Genomic DNA, 23,138 nt, shown 5'->3' on the forward strand with positions numbered 1-23,138 from the left:
GGACTTAGACCCTAAATCGGATGATCGGTCTATATGGCAGCTATATCCAAATCTGGACCGATCTGAGCCAAATTCACGGAGGATGTCGAAGGGCCTAACGCAACTCACTGTCCCAAATTTCAGCAAAATCGGATAATAAATGTGGCTTTTATGGGCCTAAGACCCTAAATCGGCCGATCGGTCTATATGGTGGCTATATCAAGATATAGTCCTATATAGCCCATCTTCGAACTTAACCTGCTTATGGACAAAAAAAGAATCTGTGCAAAGTTTCAGCTCAATATCTCTATTTTTAAAGGCTGTAGCGTGATTTCAACAGACAGACGGACAGACGGACAGACGGACGGACATGTCTAGATCGTCTTAGATTTTTACGCTGATCAAGAATATATATACTTTATAGGGTCGGAAATGGATATTTCGATGTGTTGCAAACGGAATGACAAAATGAATATACCCCCATCCTTCGGTGGTGGGTATAAAAATGAATATACCCCCATCCTTCGGTGGTGGGTATAAAAAGTATATTTGATTAAAGTTCATTCTAAGTTTTATTAAAAATGCATTTTACATTTAGAATGAAATAAAACAAGTAAAAGCGTGCGAAGTTCGGCCGGGCCGAATCTTAAGAATCCTCCACCATGGATTCTGTTAAAAGTTTATATAAAACCAGCTGACCCGGGCCCGCTCCGCTGCGCCTTCTTTTACTTTATATGGAACAAAAGTTTCCTTGGAATATTTATTTTCGACAGTTAAAGATCTTTTAGTGAAATACCATGCAAACTTGACAAACAGTTTAACAATATAAGTGCCTTTATCTGAATCCCATATGATTTTTATTGGTCTACGAATTTAAGTTTGGATGTAAGGTGTACTCCATTCTTGAAATACTTCATTTCAGCCCGATATGCTGATTTAGTGGTGTTTTCGGGGGAGAGGTGGTGCCCCAGATACTTGGCCCTGAAAAAATATTAGCATCGTGCTCTTCTCTCAAATACAATTTATTTAAACCCCATATTGCCATTGGTTCAAGGGGAGTTTACAGGTTGAGGCATCCACCAAACACATGGCCCCAAAATACGTTATCAAATTCGTTTTCTAATTTCAAATACCTTTCATTTGAGCTACATATTGGCATGGTCGAAAATTTTTTTCCTTAGGGGGTGTTTGGGAAAGGGGTGATGCCCTAAATGCATGGTCCTACATTTGGATATCAAATCCGTATTCTATTCCCAAACACCCTTATTTGTGGGGTATTTTGGGAAAGGGGTAGACACCCAGAAAATTGGTCCAGAAATGGGTATAAATTCTTGCTCTACCCCCCAATTCCTTTCAATTAAGCTCCACATTGACATGGTCGGTAAATATGCCCGATTTAGGGGTGTTTTGGGGACTGGGGTGGTCCCCCAAACACTAAGCCCTGAAAATATATCAGCAACGTGATCTATTCTCATATATCTAAATATCATTTATTTGAACCCCATATTGCCATTGCCCTCAAAATTGGATATCAAATTCATTTTCTAATCTCATTTAAACTCCTTATTGCAAAAGTCAGCAAATATATCCGGTTTGGGGTATTGGCCCTAAAAACTATGAATATTTAGTTCCACTCTCTTTAAAACCCAAATTGTCTTGGTGAGCAAAGATGTCCTATTTAAGGGTTGTTATGGTGGTGGGACGTCCTCTAGACAGTTGGTCCCTAATGTTGATATCAAATACGGGGTCTACTCCCACATAACTTTAATTTGAGCCCCATATTTCCATAGTCGGCAAACATGACCGGCTTGGGGGGTGTTTTGGGGGATGGAAGTCAACTCAGTGAGTTCGACTTAAAAACATATATCGGATTCGAGTTCTACTCTAAAAAAAACCCTCTTATTGCAATAGTCAGAAAATACTGACTATTTGGGTGGTGTTGTGGGGGTGGCGTGGCCCATAGAAACTTTTCCCAAATATTGATATCAAAGTCGTGCTTTACTCTGAAAGACCTTTCATTTGAGTCCCATATTGCTATGGTCATAAATTTGTCCCCTTTGGGGATGTTTTTTGGTGAGAAACGGCCCCCCAAACACTTGGTCCCATATTCTACATTCAAATACCTTTTATTTAAGCTCCATATTCCCATGGTCAGTAAATAAGTCCTGTTTTGGGGGGGTGTTTAGGGAAAGGGATGGACCCCCAGAAACTTGGTCCCACATTTGGATATCAGATTCGTATTCTACTCGCAAATACCTTTCATTTGAGTCCCATATTGCCATGGTCGGTAAATATGTCAGATTTAGGGGTGTTTTGGGGCTTGGGGTGGTCCCCTTAGCACTTGGTCGGATAATTGGATATCAGATACGTTTTCTTATCCTAAATAGCTTTCATTTGAGTCCCATATTGTCGTAATTGGTGTATATATATATGTTTGGTAGGTTTTAGGGTGGGGCAGCCCCCCTAGGTACCCCATCCGAAATTGGGATACAAATTTTTTGTTTGTAGGTTACTATAAGAGAGCACACAAAATTTCGCACCACACATCTCCGGGATCTGGCGTTTCTGAAAATTAGGGTAAGGGGGAGGGTCCGCTCCCCCTTCAGATATCAAAAAATATAGTACCCTATTTTCACCAGGGGATCATTGTGCACCATCATTGAAAATTTCTATATGAGGTTATAGACTGATTTGGACCGTACTTGGCACAGTTGTGGGAAGTCGTAAGTAAGGGCTCAAGAAGTCAAATCGGGAAATCGTCTTAAATGGGAGCTATATCAGTTTCATTACCGATTTAGACCGTACTTGACACAGTTATTGGAAGTCATATCAGAACTCTACATGCAAAATTTCAGCCAAATCGCATAAAAATTGCGGCTTCCAGGGGCTCAATAAGTCAAATCGGGAGATCGATTTATATGGGAGCTATATATAAATCTGAACCTATATGGCCCTTTTGCAATCCCCAACGACCTACATCGATATTAAATATCTGTGAAAATTTTCAATTTCGACAGACGGGCGGATAGGCGGACATGGCTAGACCAATTCAGAACGACGAGTCGATAAAGAATATATATACTATGGGGTCTGAGACGAATATTTCGAGGACGGAAGGATGGACGGAAGGATGGATGGAAGGATGGACGGAAGGATGGACGTAAGGATGGACGGAAGAATGGACGGAAAGATGGACGGAAGTATGGACGGAAGTGCGGACGGAAGGATGGACGGAAGGATGGCCATGGATAGATCGACTCGGAATGTCAAGACGATCATAAATATGTTGGGTTGCCCAAAAAGTAATTGCGGATTTTTTAAAAGAAAGTAAATGCATTTTTAATAAAACTTAGAATGAACTTTAATCAAATATACTTTTTTTACACTTTTTTTCTAAAGCAAGCTAAAAGTAACAGCTGGTAACTGACAGAAGAAAGAATGCAATTACAGAGTCACAAGCTGTGAAAAAATTTGTCAACGCCGACTACATGAAAAATCCGCAATTACTTTTTGGGCAACCCAATATAAACTTTATAAGGTCCCAGATCAATATTTCGTGTTGAGACAAAAAGAATGACTAAATTAATATACCCCCCATCCTTAGTGTTGGGTATAAAAAAAAAACAATAATATACACATTTAAGTAAAAATTTTTTTGCTTACAAAAATAAATTAAAAATATTATAACACATTTTCTTTTTCTTTATTTCTAGTGCTGACGAAGGCTTCGACGGCACCTATGCCACAAATGTGGTGGTTCGAAACAATGGCTCATGTCTATATGTGCCGCCTGGTATCTTCAAGTCCACCTGCAAAATTGACATCACATGGTTCCCCTTCGATGATCAGAGATGTGAAATGAAATTTGGTTCATGGACCTATGATGGTTTTCAGGTAAGTTCAAAAAGAGAAAATCACAACAAAAGAGGTCACAAAACAAAAGCCAAATTAAATTAAAAGATAATTGCTATGTGAAACCACATATTGAAAAAGTATAAAAACGAGAACATACTATTGTATGTAACTGACGAAAAAACTCCTCAACAACCGCTGAGACAACAACCACCATATTTCTGGTGTTTTGAACCGCTAAAATTGAACAATTGTTGTATGAATATTTTACCATACAAAATTGAATGAAATCGAATTGAATTTGGCTAACTGTCAATTACAATGGGATATCTTTATTTATGAAACCATCTGCGAATGTTTTAACAGTGGTCAAAATTGTTTTAACATTTAGTGCTTGTTGTTTCAAGTGCCATAAAAAATTGGGAAAAAACCCAAGGTATTGGTAGCAAGTAAACACGTGTTATGTTCGGCAGTGCCGAACTTTGGATATCCATCACCATTGATATATTAACCATGGTAGTTTATTATTATTCTCTTTTATATTTAAGTCTCAGTTGCAGTTCGTTAAGGTTAGGTTGAAAATAGGGTGCGAATATTAATCCGCCCCATGCCACTATCGACATACACCGAAGCCAGTAATCGGCTTGTTGTGCGCTCTAAATACTAAAAATGTAACCTCGAAAAGAAAATCTATGTTAGGAATTCCATGCTACTTACAAAATCCTTAAAGGTTTTCTATGCAACGCGACAAAGTTGGTTTATATGTGGAATTGCATCCCCACCTTAGTCCCACTATCTATTAGACGCGAAAGCCGGGCAATCCTAGCACAACCGCGTACAAAATGCGTCTTTTATGTGTTTAAGACCCTCAATTGGCAGACAGGCATATATGAGAGCTATATCCCAATATAGTCCGATTTGGACCATTCAAGAACTTAATCTGCATTTGGAAAAACACGGATCTGTACCAAATTTCAACTTAATACCACAATTGTTGAAGTCTGTAGCGTGATCCAGATAGACGGCCAGACAAACGGGCGGACAGACGGACGCACAGACGGATAGTCAGACGGAAAGACAGACGGACAGATAGATGGGCAGACGGATGGACGTACGGGTCAAACGGATGGACGAACGGACGGACAGACGTACGGGTCAAACGGATGGACGAACGGACGGACAAACGAACGGACAGACGGACGGACAGACAGACGGACGGACGGACAGAAGGACGGACAGACGGACGGACGGACGGACGGACAGACGGACGGACGGACGGAAGGACAGACGGACGGACAGACGGACGGACAGACGGACGGACAGACGGACGGACAGACGGACGGACAGACGGACGGACAGACGGACAGACAGACAGACAGACAGACAGATAGACGGACGGACAGACAGACTGACAAACAGATGGCCGGATAGATGGACGGACGGACGGATAGATGGACGGACGGACGGATAGATGGACGGACAGACGGATAGACGGTCGGACAGACGGTCGGACAGACGGTCGGACAGACGGTCGGACAGACGGTCAGACAGACGGTCGGACAGAAGGTCGGACAGACGGTCGGACAGACGGTCGGACAGATGGTCGGACAGACGGTCGGACAGACGGTCGGACAGACGGTCGGACAGACGGTCGGACAGACGGTCGGACAGACGGTCGGACAGACGGTCGGACAGACGGTCGGACAGACGGTCGGACAGACGGTCGGACAGACGGTCGGACAGACGGTCGGACAGACGGTCGGACAGACGGTCGGACAGACGGTCGGACAGACGGTCGGACAGACGGTCGGACAGACGGTCGGACAGACGGTCGGACAGACGGTCGGACAGACGGTCGGACAGACGGTCGGACAGACGGTCGGACAGACGGTCGGACAGACGGTCGGACAGACGGTCGGACAGACGGTCGGACAGACGGTCGGACAGACAGACAGACAGACGGACGGTCAGACGGACGGACCGATGGACGGACAGACGGACGCACAGACGGACGCACAGACGGACGCACAGACGGACAGACGGAGGATAGATGGACAGACAAACAGACGGACGGACGGGCAACCGGTCTTCGTTAAATGGTTTTACAATTCTACGACTGTCAACAAAACATACAGTTTTTGGGGTCGAAAATCGATATTTCGATGTGTTGCAAACAGATTAACTAAATGAATATACCCCCTATCCTATGGTGGTGGGTCAAAAAATGTTCTTGCACAAATTTACACAATCACAATTCAGCAATTCACAGTAGGATTTCATGTTGTTCCCAAAATGTACAATCAAAATATCCTGCTGCTCATTTTTTGCCAAAAAAAAACCCCCCGCATCAAAGACTCTCCCTCTACCATGGTGCATGGAAAATTCGTTTAGTTTTCACACTAAACTGAATTAGTTATTTAATAGTGAAATACTGCATTCTTTTTTCACTCTTTTTGTAGTTTTTAGCAACCAAAGCTTTTAACTATTCAGCGAAAACATTTTTAAATAATTCTCAGTTGAGTTTTTGGCCATTCTATTTGCATTCAAATCAAATTCGAAATGCAAATCCTGTTTTTTGTGCGGCAGGCTATGAAGCCGATAGCCAAAGAATTTGCATACAAATTGTTTTCAATTCGTTTGATTGTAACACATCCTTTTTGGTGGTGCAAAGCTGTTGTCAGCTTAAATCTATTGTGGTTTAAAAGTTTAGACTTTTGTGAACGTCTAAAAATTATTCAAAAATATTGTTAATGGTAAAACTCATTAAAAAGGGCAAAAAGTAAGAAATTGAAAGATTTTTATATCCACCATCGAAGGATGGGGATCATATTGTCATTCCGTTTGCAACACATCGAAATGTCCATTTCCGACCCTATGAAGTAAAGGGTGATTTTTTTGAGGTTAGGATTTTCATGCATTAGTATTTGACAGATCACGTGGGATTTCAGACATGGTGTCAAAGAGAACGATGCTCAGTATGCTTTGACATTTCATCATGAATAGACTTACTAACGAGCAACGCTTGCAAATCATTGAATTTTATTACCAAAATCAGTGTTCGGTTCGAAATGTCCGCCCGTCTGTCCGTCCGTCTATCTGTCCGTCCGTCCGTACGGGTTTCTTACTGGTTTATTGGGGGCGCAACGTTCATAGTGGGCAGACCCGATTTTGGCTTTGGCCTGAGTCTTGGGTTTTTACTGACAGGACATGGCTCTCTCAATGCATTTTTGCATAAGAGGGGTCTGGCGTCGACTGCAGGTTGTCGTGCCTGCGGGGGTGTGGTTGAGGACGTGGTGCACTTACTGACTGAGTGCCCGTACTATTCGGACATCAGGGACTTAGACGCTATGGGTATATCCTATGGAGAGGGAGTGTGGAATTTGACCAGGGCCTTGTTGGACTCTGGGACGTTGGTGAGGTTGGTCACCTTGCCGAGGGCAGTGTTTGATAGGAAGAGGATGTTAGGTGGGCGGTGATAGGCCTCTGGCGAGGTCGTTCAATGGTATGGCTCTTGATGTTTGTCCGTTTTTTGTGTGCTCGTCAGTTTTTGTCCGTAGTGGAAAGTGTATGTTCTTGCCCGTCCGTTTTTGTCCGTTTTTGTGCATTTTGTCCATTTTTTTACATCCGTATTGGGTTTTTGTCCGTTCTGTTGGCGACCATGTTTTAATCTTGGTTGTAATGGTTGGGGGGGGGGGGGTTCGGGCATAATGGCTTTGGCCGTTTTCCTTTCAGTTGACCAGTCCGGAACCATTTGGGGTTCAACTGGTAGTAGCTTCGGCTACGAGTTCTGATCGGAGTCCCTAATCTGGTACCACAGGAGTCGGGAGCCCTTGCGATTTCGATCCCAGCCCGACTATGGTGAGGCCCCAGTCGGAAGTAACGTGGTGGCTGTTGTTTGGACCCAAATCGGGGGTCGAGCGCAAGCTCGATGTAGAATTGCATTGCAACCGGGTGCCATGACCCATAGATCGGAAAGAGTATTAGATAGTGCTCCGCCCCTAACCAAGGGGGAGAACACGTCCAAACAACATGAACTCGAATTGGTACCCATGCATAGCTTAGGCTATGTGGGGGGGCGTTGGTGGACGCATTATATTCACCCGGGGTTAAGAGCCCTGCAGGATTAGGCCAACGTGGCAGGTGCCTGCATTTAACAGCATTTGCGGTCATAGACCCATAAACGCCACATTTATTAACCGATTTTGCTGAAATTTGGAACAGTGAGTTGTGTTAGGTCACTCAACATCCTTCTTTAATATGGCCCAGATCGGTCCAGATTTTGATATAGCTGCCATATAGACCGATCCGCTGATTTAGGGTCATAGGCCCATAAAAGCCACATTTATTTACCGATTTTGCTGAAATTTATGACAGTGAGTTTTATTAGGCCACTCAACATCCTTCTTTAATATGGCCCCGATCGGTCCAGATTTGGATATAGCTGCCATATAGACCGATCTCTGGATTTAAGGCTTTGGGCCCATAAAAGGCCCATTTATTGTCCGATGTCGCCGAAATTTGGGACAGTGAGTTGTGTTAAGCCCTTCAATATCCTTCCTTAATTTTGCCCAGATCAGTCCAGATTTGGATATAGCCGCCATATAGATCGATCCGCCGATTTAAGGTCATAGGCCCATAAAAGCCACATTTATTATCCGATTTTGCTGAAATTTGCGACCGTGAAATGTGGTAGGCCCTTCGACATGCTTCGGCAATTTGGCTCATATCGGAACAGATTTGGATATAGCTGCCATATAGACCGATCCTCCGATTTAGGGGTTTAGGCCCATAAAAGACACATTTATTATCCGATTTCGCTGCATTTTGGGACAGTGAGCTAAATTATGCCCCTAGGCATACTTCTGCAATATGGAGTAGATCGGTCCCGATTTGGATATAGCTGCCATATAGACCGATCTCTCGATTTAGGGTTTTGGGTCCATAAAAGGCGCATTTATTATCCGAGTTCGCCGAAATTTGGGACAGTGAGTTGTGTTAGGCTCTTCGACATTTTTCTGCAATTTTGCCTAAATCGGTCCCGATTTGCATATAGCTGCCATATAGACCGATCACTCGATTTAAGGTTTTGGGCCCATAAAAGGCGCATTTATTGTCTAATTATGACACCTTCCTTAGGTAAACAACACAGCGAGAATTTAGATAATTTGCCAGATAATGTAACCATAAAACTGAAATAAAATGCATTGTTTACCCATTGACAAAAACATATTAAATTAAACATAAGCCTAACATAATGACCCAGATAGGCCTTATTATCATAGAAAAATAAAGTTTGCATATTTTAATAATAACTACTAAATACTCAAAACAAATGTCATTGCATTAACAAACACAAAAGCGCTCTGCAATAAAAACGGAAGATTCTCAAATTATGGTCATTATAAATTTAGAAAAAATTGTTATTACTAACACATTTGGCTAGATTTAGAGTTCAGCAAAGCCAACCATTGCTAATTGAAAAACTTTGGCTACCCAAACAAATAAGCGTCATTCTTAGCCCTTTGTTTATTTGAATTAAATTGCCAGCATTCTGCAAAACATTCACTAAGCCATTAAAATATTTCCCTGTGTAATCACCATTACAAAAGTCTGGAGAAAAGAAATGAGCCAAATATTCAATCAGCCAATTAGCCTTGTAAATGCCCTCTTCAAGAAAAGGACTTGGGAACAAAAATGCATTATTCGGCCTAAACATGCCTTTGACACCCTTCAAGCGAAAGCCAACCATTTCCAATTTAATGCCTCTGTTCTTCCACATTTTTGTTCCATTTTTTGGCTTTAGCGTTGAGATTTTCGAAATTTTACGATGTCATTCCTAAGTCAAGTGCGTACTTGAAACAAAAATTATTTTTGCTTTTGGTTTTTGGTCTCCCACTCTCTCTCTCTCTCTCTCTCTCTCTCACTCTCGCTCTGCAAAATAAATGGAAAACAGTCATAAATATCCGTCTCAACCACCATTTGGCCTTTGATGTCATTGCAAGATGTAATTCAAACAGTTTGGCCATTTTAATTCAATTTGTGTGTAAATGTGTGTGTGTATGTGTGTTAGAATGAAAACAAACGGCATCAATGCCATTGGTAAATAAACTTTTCAGCTACACTCACAAAACGCATTTGCTTGGCAAGTGTATTATATTTGAATATAGCATCTAAGAAATTTGAAATTAAATTTTATTGCCCATGAATGTAGGATGTGACACAGAAAACAATGGTCAAAGTCACAGAAAAAAACAAGCAAGAGCGTGCTAAGTTCGGCCGGGCCGAATCTTATATACCCTCCTCCATGAATCGCATTTGTCGAGTTCTATTCGCGGTATCTCTTCTTAGGCAAACAATGAATATTGAATGAGAACTGTTATGCTATTGCAGCTATATCATATTATAGTCTGATTCGGACCATAAATGAATGTTGAAGGAATGTTGAAGTCATTGTGTAATATTTCAGTTCATTCGGATAAGAATTGCGCCTTATAGGGGCTCAAGAAACAAAATCGGGAGATAGGTTTATATGAGAGCTGTATCAAGCTATTGCACGATTCAGACGATATTAGACACGCATGTTGAAGGTCATGAGAGAAGCCGTTGTACAAAATCGGATAAGAATTGCGCCCTCTAGAGGTTCAATAAGTCAAGATCCCAGATCGGTTTATATGGCAGCTATATGAGGTTATAGACCGATTTACGCCCCACTTAGCACAGTTATTGGAAGTCATAACAAAACACCTCGTGCAAAATTTCAGACAAATCGGATGAGAATTGCGCGCTCTATTGGTTCAAGAAGTCAAGACCCAAGATCGGTTTATATGGCAGCTATATCAAAACATGGACCGATTTAAACCATACTTAGCACAGTTGTTAAAAGTGATACCAAAACACTACGTGAAATTAAATCGGACGAGAATTGCGCCCTCTAGAGGCTCAAGAAGTCAAGACCCAAGATCGGTTTATATGGCAGCTATATCAAAACATGGACCGATTTAAACCATACTCTGCGTAGTTGTTTGAAGTGCTACCAAAACACTACGTGCAAAATTTCAAAAAAATCGGAGGAGAATTGCGTCCTCTAGAGACTCAAGAAGTCAAGACCCAAGATCGGTTTATATGGCAGCTATATCACAACATGGACCGATTTGGCCCATTTACAATACTAACCGACCTACACTACTAAAAATATTTGTGCATAATTTCAAGCGGCTAGCTTTACTCCTTCGAAAGTTAGCGTGCTTTCGACAGACGGACAGACGGACGGACAGACGGACGGACAGACGGACGGACGGACATGGCTAGATCGACATAAAATGTCACGACGATCAAGAATATATATACTTTATGGGGTCTCAGACGAATATTTCGAGGTGTTACAAACAGAATGACGAAATTAGTATACCCCCATCCTTTGGTGGAGGGTATAAAAATATAGTCACAAAATTTATTTTTGTAATAACCACCACCCAAAGATGGCATGCAACTTCTGATCCTACAATATATATATATATATATATAGATATATATTCTTGATCGTCGTAAAAATCAAAGACAATCTAACCATGTCCGTCCGTATGTCTGTTGAAATCACACTGCAGTCTTTTTTTATATTCTCCACCATAGGATGGGAGTATACTACCCGCTCCGCTGCGCCTTCTTGAACTCTCTAATATCTTTTTAGGGCGGGGACACTTCGCCCTGAATGCGGATATCGAATTCGTGCCATTGTAGCCTATGACGCTGAAAGCGTTTGAATCCTGTCGAGAACATCGGACAAAGCGGTGTTTATCCCCTCTTAATGTTGGCGACATTTGCGAGGTACAATGCCATGCATGATCATTTAAAAAATTTTCCCCAAAGTGATGTCGCACTGCGGAACGCCGTTCGGACTCGGCTATAAAAAAACCTCCCTTATATTGAGTTTAAACTTGAATCGCGAAACACTCATTGATGTATGAGAATTTGCAAATTCTCGGTTCGTGGTGGTAATGTTCGTTCATAGGGTTATGTTCTCATTAGGGGAGGGATGGCTTCTGAGACATTCCGTCTCAAATATTTATATCAAATTCATGCTACATCTAAATCCCTTTAATTGGAGTCCCATATTGCCATGGCCAGTAAATATGAACAGTTTGGAGGGTGTTTGGGGCTGGGGCGGCCACCGGCATTTTGCACTGAAAATATGTATCAAATTCGTTCTTTATTCCCAACCGAAATGAAGTTTAGTTTAGGGGGTGCTTTAGGGCGTACCCCAAAACACTTGGCTTCAAAATTGGATATCAAATTCGTTTTCTACTTTGAAATACCTTTCATTTAAGTCCCATATTGTCTTAACGGGTCAAATAACCCATATGACGTATATTTAGGAGGAAAAGCGCCACCTAGACTTGAACGCATATTTTAATGTCATATTCGTAATCTACTCCCAAATACCCTTAATTTGAGTCCCATATAGCCATGGTTGGATAAAATGCCCATTTAGGGATATTTGGGGGTGGGCGACCTCCCATTACTAGGACTTAATGTTTTATGCCATCTACTGCCTAATACTTTTCATTTGAGACACATATTGACATGAACTTCGAATATATCTGTTTAGAGGAGTTTTGGATTTTGGAGTGGGGGGGGGGGTACCGGGTATTTGAACCCAAATTTTAATACCATATTCGTTTTCTGGTCTCCAATAATTTTCATTTGATACCCTTATTGTGCCCATCGATCCACTTTCGGATATGGGTGGCGTTTTTGAGCCAAGGAGGAGGGGTCCGTCTCCACCCGATATCTAAAAATTATATAGCCAAAGTTTCCTTCCAGACAAACCTTCACAATCTATGAAAATTTTAAGAAAATCGATTCAGCCTGGTATCATATAGTCATAATGGGTCTAATGATATTTTTGAGGGGTGGCGTGACCCCCCTCGATCTGATTTTGTATGCCACATTCGAAATCTACTCCCGAATACCTTTCATTTGATACCCATAATGAAATGAACGTCCAATGTGTCTGTTTGGAGGAGTTTTGGGGGTGGGACGGCCCGATGGGTATTTGGACTCAAATTTTAATACCGTATTCGTATTCTACTCCCCAATACTTTTCATTTGATAGCCATATTGTCCCGATCGGTCTTATTTGTGTTTTTGACATAAGGGGGAGGGTCCGTCCCCCTTCCGATACCGCCAGACTAACCTACACTAACCTACCCAGACTAACCTACTCAGACTAACCTACCCAGACTAACCTACCCAGACTAACCTTCCCAGACTTACCTACACAATATGCGGAAATTTCGAGAAAATCGGTTCTGCCCTTTTTCAGTCTATGCGGAACACACAAACCGAGTCCTATATATCGGTGATTGGCTAATGTCCCCATTTTGGGCGTTTTTTTTTTTCGGGGTGGGGTGACCCCCTATACTTAGACATGATTTTGTATGGCAGATTCGTTATGTACTCCCTCATACTTTTCATTTGATAACCATATTGTCGTTATCGGTCCACTTCTGATTTTGGGTGATGTTTTTGGGGTAACGGTGGAGGGTCCGCCCCCCTTCCGTTACCAATAAATTATAAAGCCTATTTCTACTTCCTGACCACATTCGTTATCTACTCCCGAATGCCATTCATTTGAGACCCATATTGTCATGATCATCAAATAAACCTATTTGAAGGGGTTTTGGGGCTGGGGCGGCCGCCTAGGTACTTGGACCCAACTTTTATTATGAAATTCGTACTCTACTCTTGAATACCTTTCTTTTGAATCCCATATTGTCCCGATCGATCCACTTTTATTTTTGGGTAGTACTTTTGTGGTAAGGGTAGTACTTTTTGTGCAAATAGACAAACGGACATGGCTAAATCGAATCAGGAAGTAATTCTGAGTCTATGGGTATAATCTATGGGTCTATATCTTCTTCTTTTGAGTGTTTAAAACACATGCTCTAAGTTGTAATGCATTGTAGCACAATGGTGCTGGCGTTTTCCTATGAGGATACCATCCCTTAAATAGGCATAAAATCGAGTCTATTGAGACCGAACCTTTCCAAGCACATTAATCCGGTTATTATTTACCATAAACTGTTGGCTGATGTCCAGGTACTTAAGTTACCGTTATTTCATGTTCTTAGAGTTCTGGCATAATGTCCAAACATATTCCGAATTTTGAGGCTGATAGTCTTCTGTATGGGACTTTGATTTTAATGATCATTAGGTATCATGATCATAGGTTTGGCTGTTTCAAGGCTATATTAAGATCTAATGATCGGTAGGAATCCCAAACTCCATTACCGACTCCATATTAAAGCTAAAAGTGGTTGAAATGCTAGATTTATTTAGTGATCACCAACATTCCGTGTTAGCAGTACTTTAAGGAACCTACGGTACCTACGATGACAACTTCTATGGTATTCTTTGAAAATTTGGTAATTATCACCAATATGCGAGCAATGTAGCAGACAAAATTATCTTCTCCACTCTTAAAATCGATTTGAAACCATGTCTTAAGCTACTCACCATTTGAGTAATCGCAAATAAAGAATTTTTTATAACATCAACATCAATGGTAAATATTTTGCCATATTGACCTTTGGCAAAAAGCTAATTGGTGTTGCGCGCTGTTGCAATGTTTGCTTGTCCCACACAATTTCAAGGCCTTGCCATTTGTTTTCATTTTTAATTTTTTCTCTTCACTTTTTTGCATTTTGCAGCAGACTTGATTTATTATTGCATGGCTTTTAGCAAATTTTAAAAATTTGTTTGTGCAATTAGTTGTACCAATATTTAAAGAACCGATGTCCATGATGTCGGTGAATCGTCCGTCTGCCAGTAGCTCGACTAATGCAATGGCATAACTCATTTATGTTGCTTACTTAGATTTGAAGCAAATTGATAGGTATGAACACATTTTTGGCAAAAATAAAAAATTAAATTATAGCTAGAGTTCAAAGAGACCATACAAAATTAAAAAAAAGTAAAAATTAAATAAAAATATTTTAATTAATTTCAATAAATTTTAAAAGGTTTAAAAACATTAAAAAAAAATTTATCTTATTGGGTTGCCCAAAAAGTAATTGCGGATTTTTCATATAGTCGGCGTTGACAAATTTTTTCACAGCTTGTGACTCTGTAATTGCATTCTTTCTTCTGTCAGTTATCAGCTGTTACTTTTAGCTTGCCTTAGAAAAAAAGAGTGTAAAAAAAGTATATTTGATTAAAGTTCATTCTAAGCTTTATTAAAAATGCATTTACATTCTTTTAAAAAATCCGCAATTACTTTTTGGGCAACCCAATATATATAAAATTCAATTTGTGTTTGTTTGTTTGTTCTGTATAGACTCAAAAACGTCTGAACCGATTATCTGGTTGGTCTGGAAGGAAACATAGGCTATAAATTTTTTTTTAAATCGGGAGGGGGGCGGACCCTCCCCTTACCACAAAAGTAATACCCAAAAATAAAAGTGGACCGATCGAGACAACATGGGATTCAAATGAAAGATAGTCAAGAGTAGAGTACGAATTTCATAATAAAAGTTGGGTCCAAGTACCTGGGGGCTGCCTCAGTCCCAAAACCCCTTAAAATAGGTTTATTTGACGATCATGACAATATGGGTCTCAAATGAAAGGTAATCGGGAGTAGATTACGAATATGGTCAGGAAGTAGGAAAAGGCTTTATAATTTATTGATAAATGAAGGGGTCGGACTCTCCACCCAAATATACCACCCAAAATCAAAAGTGAACGCATCAGGACAATATAGGTATCACATGAAAGTTATTATAGAGTAGAATATGAATATGGTATTAAAAGTACCCATCGGACAGCCCCAACGCCAAAACTGCCCCAATCAGCCATATTGGACGTTCATTTCAATATGGGGCTCAAATGAAAGGTATTCGGGAGTAGATTTCGAATCTGGCATACAAAATCAAATCGAAGTATAGGGGGTCACGTCACCCTTCCAAAACGGCATTAGACCCGTTATGACTATATGATGCTTGGTTGAACCGATTTTCTTAAAATTTTCACAGAATGTGTAAGTTTTTCTGGAAGGAAACATAGGCTGTATAGTTTTTAGATACCGGTGGGAGGCGGACCCTCCCCCTTACCCCACAAAAACGCCACTCCCAAACCAAAAGTGGACCGATGGGCACAATAAATGTATCAAGTGAAAGGTATTGGAGACCAGAACAAGAATATGAAATTAAAATTTTGGGTCCAAGTACCCAACGGGACGCCCACTAAACAGATATATTCGGCATCCCTATCAATATGGGACACAAATGAAAAGTATTCGGCATTTGATTACAAATATGACACAAAACAGTAGGTCCAAGTAATGGGAGGTCACCCCAGCCCCAAATACACCAAATGAAAGGTATTTGGGACTCCAATGAAAGGTATTTGGAAGTAGATTACGAATATGACATTAAAATTTGCGTTCAAGTCTAGGTGGCACTTTTCCTTGGCAAAATAATTCAAATAGGTTAATTGACCCATTATGATAATATGGGACTCAAATGAAAGGTATTTGAGAGTAGAAGACGAATTCGATATACAATTTTGGAGGCAAGTGTTTGGAGGAACGCCCTAAAGCACCCACTAAACTGAACTTCATTTCCAATTATGGCAATATGGAGTTCAAATCAACGGTATTTGGGAATAAAGAACGAATTTTATATATATTTTCAGTAAAAAGTGCCGGTGGCCGTCCAGCCCCAAAACACCCTCCAAACGGTTCATATGCATTCTCACAGTCAAAACAAAACATGGTTTCTATTGTTGGGATCGGATGCCTCGGGGGCCGTCCAAAACCCGTCAGTCAGGTCACGACAATTTAGAGCTCAAACGAAAGGTGGTTGAGAGAAAAAAAAACTAATTTGATATCCAATCAAAGCAATTCAAAATACAATACCTCCCAATTATATGAAAGCAATTTAGGGTGGAAATTGATCGATTTTCGGGACATTGATACTCCTTTTCAGAACAAAGACTCTGGGGTCCACCCCACCCTCAAATAGAACTTATTTACCGATCATGCCGTTATGGGGCTCATATGGAATGCACGAATCTTATATCTACTTTGAGAGCCAAGTGTCTGGAACAGAGCAGGGCGAAACTTCTCACACTCCAATGAGTGCTTTCCGATTCAAGTTGAGTTTATCAACGATAAGTGACCTTTTTTATAGGCGAGTCCGAACAGTGTGCCGCAATGCGACACCTCTTTGGGGAGAATTTTTTACATGACCATGCATGGCATAGCACCTCGCAAATGTCGCTAGCAATAAAAGGGCATAACCACCGCTCTAAATTTTTTCTGAAGTTCTCGCTAGGATTTGAACGTGGGCTATCAACGTCATAATCGGACATAGGCTTTAGTAGCACTCATTCGATATCCACATTCAGGGCAAAGTGTCGCCACCCTAAGAAGATATTAGAGAGCTAAGAAAGCGCAACGAAGCGGGCTCTCTCCAGATAGTCTTCTGATATATAAAAATCAATTTGTGTTTGTTTGTATTGTAGATTTGTTTGTTTGTTTGTGTGTTCCTTATAGACTCAGAAACGGCTGAATCGACTTTCTTGAAATTTTAACAGATGGTGCATAATGATCCCGTGGTGAAAATAAAGTACTAAAATTTTTGATATCTGAAGGGGGAGCGGACCCTCCCCCTTACCCAAATTTTCAGAAACGCCAGATCTGGGAGATGGGTGGTGCGATTTAAGCGAAATTTTGTGTGCTCTCTTATAGTACCCAAAAAATAAAAATTTGGTATCCAAATTTCGGAGGGGGTACCAAGGGGGCCGCCCCACCCTAGAACCCACCAAATATATATTTAGAGCAATCACGACAATATGGGACTCAAATGAAAGGTATTTAGGATAAGAAAATGTATCTGATATCCAATTGTCGGACCAAATGCTAGGAGGACCATCCCAAGCCCCAAAACACCCCTAAATCGGACATATTTAACGACCATGGCAATATGGGACAACAATGTTGAACCACGTTTCTGGTGGACCACCCCTTCCCCAAAATATCCCCCAAACAGGACTTATTTACTGACCATGGGATTATGGGGCTTAAATAAAAGGTATTTAAGTGTAGAATTGGAATCTGATATCGGAATATGGGATCAAGTGTTTGGGAGGCCACCTCTCCCCAAAAACATCACCCCAAGGGGACAAATTTACGACCATAGCAATATGGGGCTCAAATGAAAGGTATTTAGGAGTAAAGCTCGAATCTGATATCAATATTCGGGAAAAGTGACTATGGGGCCACCACACCCCCACAACACCACCTAAATAGTAAGTATTTTCTGGCTATTGCAATATGAGGCTCAAATAAGAGGGTTTTTAAAGTGGAACACGAATCCGATATATATTTTCAAGGCCAACTCACTGAGTGGCCGCCCATCCCCCAAAACACCCCACAAGCCGGTCATGTTCGCGGACTATGAAAATATGGGGCTCAAATTAAAAGAATGTGGCAGTAGACTACATATCTGATATCAACATTAGGGACCAACCATCTAGGGGATGTCCCCCCACCATAACAACCCCCAAATAGGACGTATTTGCTCACCAAGGCAATTTGGGTCTTAAAGAGAGTGGAACTAAATATTCATAGTTTTTAGGGCCAATACCCCAAACCGGACATTTTTGCTGTCTGTTGCAATAAGGAGTTTAAATGAGATAATAAAACAAATTTGATATCCAATTTTGAGGCCAATGTCAATATGGGGTTCAAATAAACGATATATAGTTATATGAGAATAGAGCACGTTGCTGATATATTTTCCGGGCTTAGTGTTTGGGGGACCACCGCAGTCCCCAAAACACCCCAAAATCGGGCTTATTTACCGACGATGTCAATGTGGAACTTAAACGAAAGGTATTAGGGGGTAGAACAAGAATTGATACCCATTTCGGGACCAATTTTCTGGGTGTCTACCTCTTTCCCAAAATTCCCCACAAACAGCAATTTTTTACTGACCATCGCAATATGGAGCTCAAATAAAGGTATTTGGGAGTAGAATACGAATTTGATATCCAAATGTAGGACCATATATTTAAGGCATCACCCCCTTCCCCAAAACACCGCCCAAAGGCTAACAATTTTTCGACCATGCCACATGGCTCAAATGAAAGGTATTTGAGATTAGAAAACGATAACCGATAACGAATAACCTATTTTGAGGTCATGTGTTTGGGGGAAGCCTAACACTGTAAACTCCCCTAAACCAATGGCAATATGGGGTTTAAATAAATGGTATTTAAAAGAAGAGCTCGATGCTTAAATTTTTTCGGGGCCAAGTGTCTGGGCGACCCTTAACCTCCGAAAACTCCTCTTAATCAGACATCAAGAGAATATCGGGCTGAAATAAAAAGAAGACGCAGCGGAGCGGGCCCGAGTCAGCTAGTAAAGTATATATATTCTTGATGAGCGTAAAAATCTAAGACGATCTAGACATGTCCGTCCGTCTGTCTGTTGAAATCACGCTACAGTCTTCAAAAATGGAGATATTGAGCTGAAACTTTGCACCGATTCTTTTTTTGTCAATAAGCAGTTTAAGTTCGAAGATGGGCTATGTAGGACTATATCTTGATATAGCCCCCATATAGACCGATCCGCCGATTTAGGGTCTTAGGCTCATAAAAGCCACATTTATTATCCGATTTTGCTGAACATTTGGACAGTGAGTTGTGTTAGGGCCTTCGACATCCTTCGCCAATTTGGCCCAGATCGGTCCAGATTTGGATATAGCGGCCATATCGACCGATCCTCCGATTTAGGGTTTTAGGCCCATAAGAGGCGCATTTATTGTCCGATGTCGCCGAAATTTGGGACAGTGAGTTATGTTAGGCCCTTCGCCATCCTTCTGCAATAAAAGCCACATTTATTATCCGATTTTGCTGAAAATTCGGGACAGTGAGTTGTGTTAGGGCCTTCGACATCCTCCGCCAATTTGGCCCAGATCGGTTCAGATTTGGTTATAGCTGCCATAACTACCGATCACTCGATTTAAGGTTTTGGGGCCATAAAAGGCTCATTTATTGTCCGATTTCGACGAAATCTGCAATAATTATAACCTACACCACTACTGTGGTACAGGGTATTATAAGTTAGTGAAATTGTTTGAAACACCAAAAGAAGAGAGATAGACCCATTGATAAGTATACCGATAGACTCAGAATCACTTTCTGATTCGATTTGTGTACAAAGTACAGGTCGCAGTTTTCATCCGATCGTCTTAAAATTTGGCATGGGCATGTTTTTGGGCCTAGAGACTAAGCCTATTGAAATTGGAATTGGAAATTGGATCGGTTCAGATTTGGGTATAGCTCCCATACATATGTTCGTCCGATTTGCAGTAATATTGCAATAAAATGGTCATTTGTCAACCGATTCTCTCGAAATTCGGCAGTAAGGATTTCCGTATGACTCCCGACATTATCGGCGAATTTCATAGAAATCGGTTCAGATTTTTTATATAGCTCCTATATATATATTCGTCCGATTTGCAGTAATAGTGCAATAAAATAATCATTTGTTGAGCGATTATCTTGAAATTTCTTAGGAAGAAATTTCTCTTGACTCTTGACATTACTGGTGAATTTCACGGAAATCGGTTCAGATTTAAATATAGCTCTCATATATATATATCGCCCGATTTTTACTCCTAGAGCCACTGCAAGAGCATTTATTGACCAATCTTGCCAAAACTTCGTACAACGCTTTCTTTGACGACTGGGACAGTATCTCAAATGTTTGCTCGAAATCAGTTCAGATTTAGATATAGCTCCCATATATATGTTCATCCGATTTGCAGTAATATTGCATTCAAATGGTCTTCTCTCAACCGATTTTCTTGAAATTTGGCAAAAAAGATTTTCTTATGACTTCCGACATTATCGGCGAATTTCATAGAAATCGGTTCAGATTTTTATATAGCTCCCATATATATATTCGTCCGATTTGCAGTAATAATGCAATAAAATGGTCATTTGTTAAGCGATTATCTTGAAATTTGTTAGGAAGGATTTTCTCTTGACTCTCTACATTACTGCTGAATTTCACGGAAATCGGTTCAGATTTAAATATAGCTCTCATATATATATATATCGCTCGATTTTTACTCCTAGAGCCACTGCAAGAGCATTTATTGACCAATTTTGCCAAAACTTCGTACAACGCTTTCTTTGACGACTGTGACAGTATCTGAGAAGTTTGCTTGAAATCGGTTCAGATTTAGATATAGCTCCCATATATATGTTCATCCGATTTGCAGTAATATTGCATTAAAATGGTCTTCTCTCAACCGATTTTCTTGAAATTTGGCAAAAAAGATTTTCTTATGACTTCCGACATTATCGGCGAATTTCATAGAAATCGGTTCAGATTTTTATATAGCTCCCATATATATATTCGTCCGATTTGCAGTAATAATGCAATAAAATGGTCATTTGTTAAGCGATTATCTTGAAATTTGTTGGGAAGGATTTTCTCTTGAGTCTCTACATTACTGGTGAATTTCACGGAAATCGGTTCAGATTTAAATATAGCTCTCATATATGTATATCGCCAGATATTCACTCCAAGAGCGCTGCAAGTGCATTATTTGCTTGCCAAATACTACTCTTGCCAAAAATTTGCAACAGACTTTCCTCGACGTCTACCACATTATCTGAGAAGTTTGCTTGAAATCGATGCAGAATTAGGTGTAGCTCCCATATATATGTTCGTCAGATTTTGGTTAATTTGCCATAATGATATAATTTATCAACCGTAGTTTTTACAGTTTAAACATATTTGCTCGCCGAGGTCCATCAAAATTGGTTCAGAATTGGATATAGCTTTCACAACTATACCTACACCCTACACCTACCCTATAGGTACAGGGTAGGTGTAGGGTATTACAAAAGTCGGGCGCAGTCCCTTCCTTACTGGGTTTAAAATCAAAATAGTGGTGTGGGGTATATAAACAACAATTAAGATTTTGATGACATCTTTTCTTAATCATCAACATAAATGTTTAGACATATATGTGTTACCAACAATCAAGGAAAACAAACTTTAAGCCAAATCATACCGACATACACCTAACACACATACACCCATACATGATAATCCAAAAAAGTTATGTATTTATTTGTACAATATGTCAAATGAAATTTTTATTATTAAACAATCAGAATATTTTTTTTTTACAAACACACCCCAATTAAAATGGGAGCATTGAAAATAACAAAATTTTCTTGGCATGGTAGCCATGCGATTTTTTTTTTTTTCATTTATTTATTTTGGTTTTTTTTTGTTTTTGTGGCAATCAGAGTTTATGGGCCACATAGCATGCACAAATAATGATGGTGGCATAAAAAGTAAATATCAAAAAATCAAATAAAATAAACATGAAATCGGTAAATAAAATCGAAATTCTCATTGATAACCCACAAAACTGATGGCATTGGAAGTGAAGGGGGTTGGTGGTTAACCTCCTGTAAATCTCTCAGAGGCAACTATGCGAAACATAACGACCGGAAATGATTCGTTTGCGAACATTCATGCACAACAACAAACCAAATGCTTTCATTTGAATGACTTGTGTGAAGAATGTGTGATGTTTGGTTATGTTAACAACGTTATCGTTAAGCGTATTCTTTAATAATTAAATTTTATTAACAAACATAAAACCAAAGGGTGTTCCCAAAATATTGAATTTTAAAAAATAAAGTTTATAACGATGGGTTCGTAAATGGATAGAGACAACTAAAGTAAACCGATTCTCGAATTTCCTTCCGTATGCCTCATATGTTCACTTTATAAACTCAAAATGTCTTGAAAACCTTTTTAAAAAATATATCACATTTTGGGAATTCGACAACTTTTCTCTCCACTATTTTCCTACATACCAAATTATCGTGTAGCAGGGCTGGTAGCATGCTATTGGGTTGCCCAAAAAGTAATTGCGGATTTTTTAAAAGAAAGTAAATGCATTTTTAATAAAACTTAGAATGAACTTTAATCAAATATACTTTTTTTACACTTTTTTTCTAAAGCAAGCTAAAAGTAACAGCTGATAACTGATAGAAGAAAGAATGCAATTACAGAGTCACAAGCTGTGAAAAAATTTGTCAACGCCGACTATATGAAAAATCCGCAATTACTTTTTGGGCAACCTAGATTTTCATAGTAAATTTTTTAAACATTTAATGTTCATAACAGACTAGCTGAACCGGGGCCGCTCCGCTGCTTGAATATTTATTTTTGATAAAACAAAAGAGCTTGACTAACAGTATAACAATAT

At 40.1% G+C, this 23,138-nt stretch overlaps 1 protein-coding gene across 1 annotated transcript in view; it reads left to right on the forward strand.

Annotated features, from left to right (window-relative positions):
* The window catches only part of LOC106084296 (neuronal acetylcholine receptor subunit alpha-7), a 791,555-nt gene that overhangs the window by 547,620 nt on the left and 220,797 nt on the right, over window positions 1-23,138 (forward strand). Inside the window, exon 5 of the mRNA XM_059366858.1 lies at window positions 3,693-3,873. Coding sequence (XP_059222841.1) covers window positions 3,693-3,873 — 181 coding nt within the window. The remainder of the gene's footprint in view (window positions 1-3,692; window positions 3,874-23,138) is intronic.

Source organism: Stomoxys calcitrans, chromosome 4 (genome assembly GCF_963082655.1).
Source record: "Stomoxys calcitrans chromosome 4, idStoCalc2.1, whole genome shotgun sequence".
Taxonomy (NCBI): domain Eukaryota; kingdom Metazoa; phylum Arthropoda; class Insecta; order Diptera; family Muscidae; genus Stomoxys; species Stomoxys calcitrans.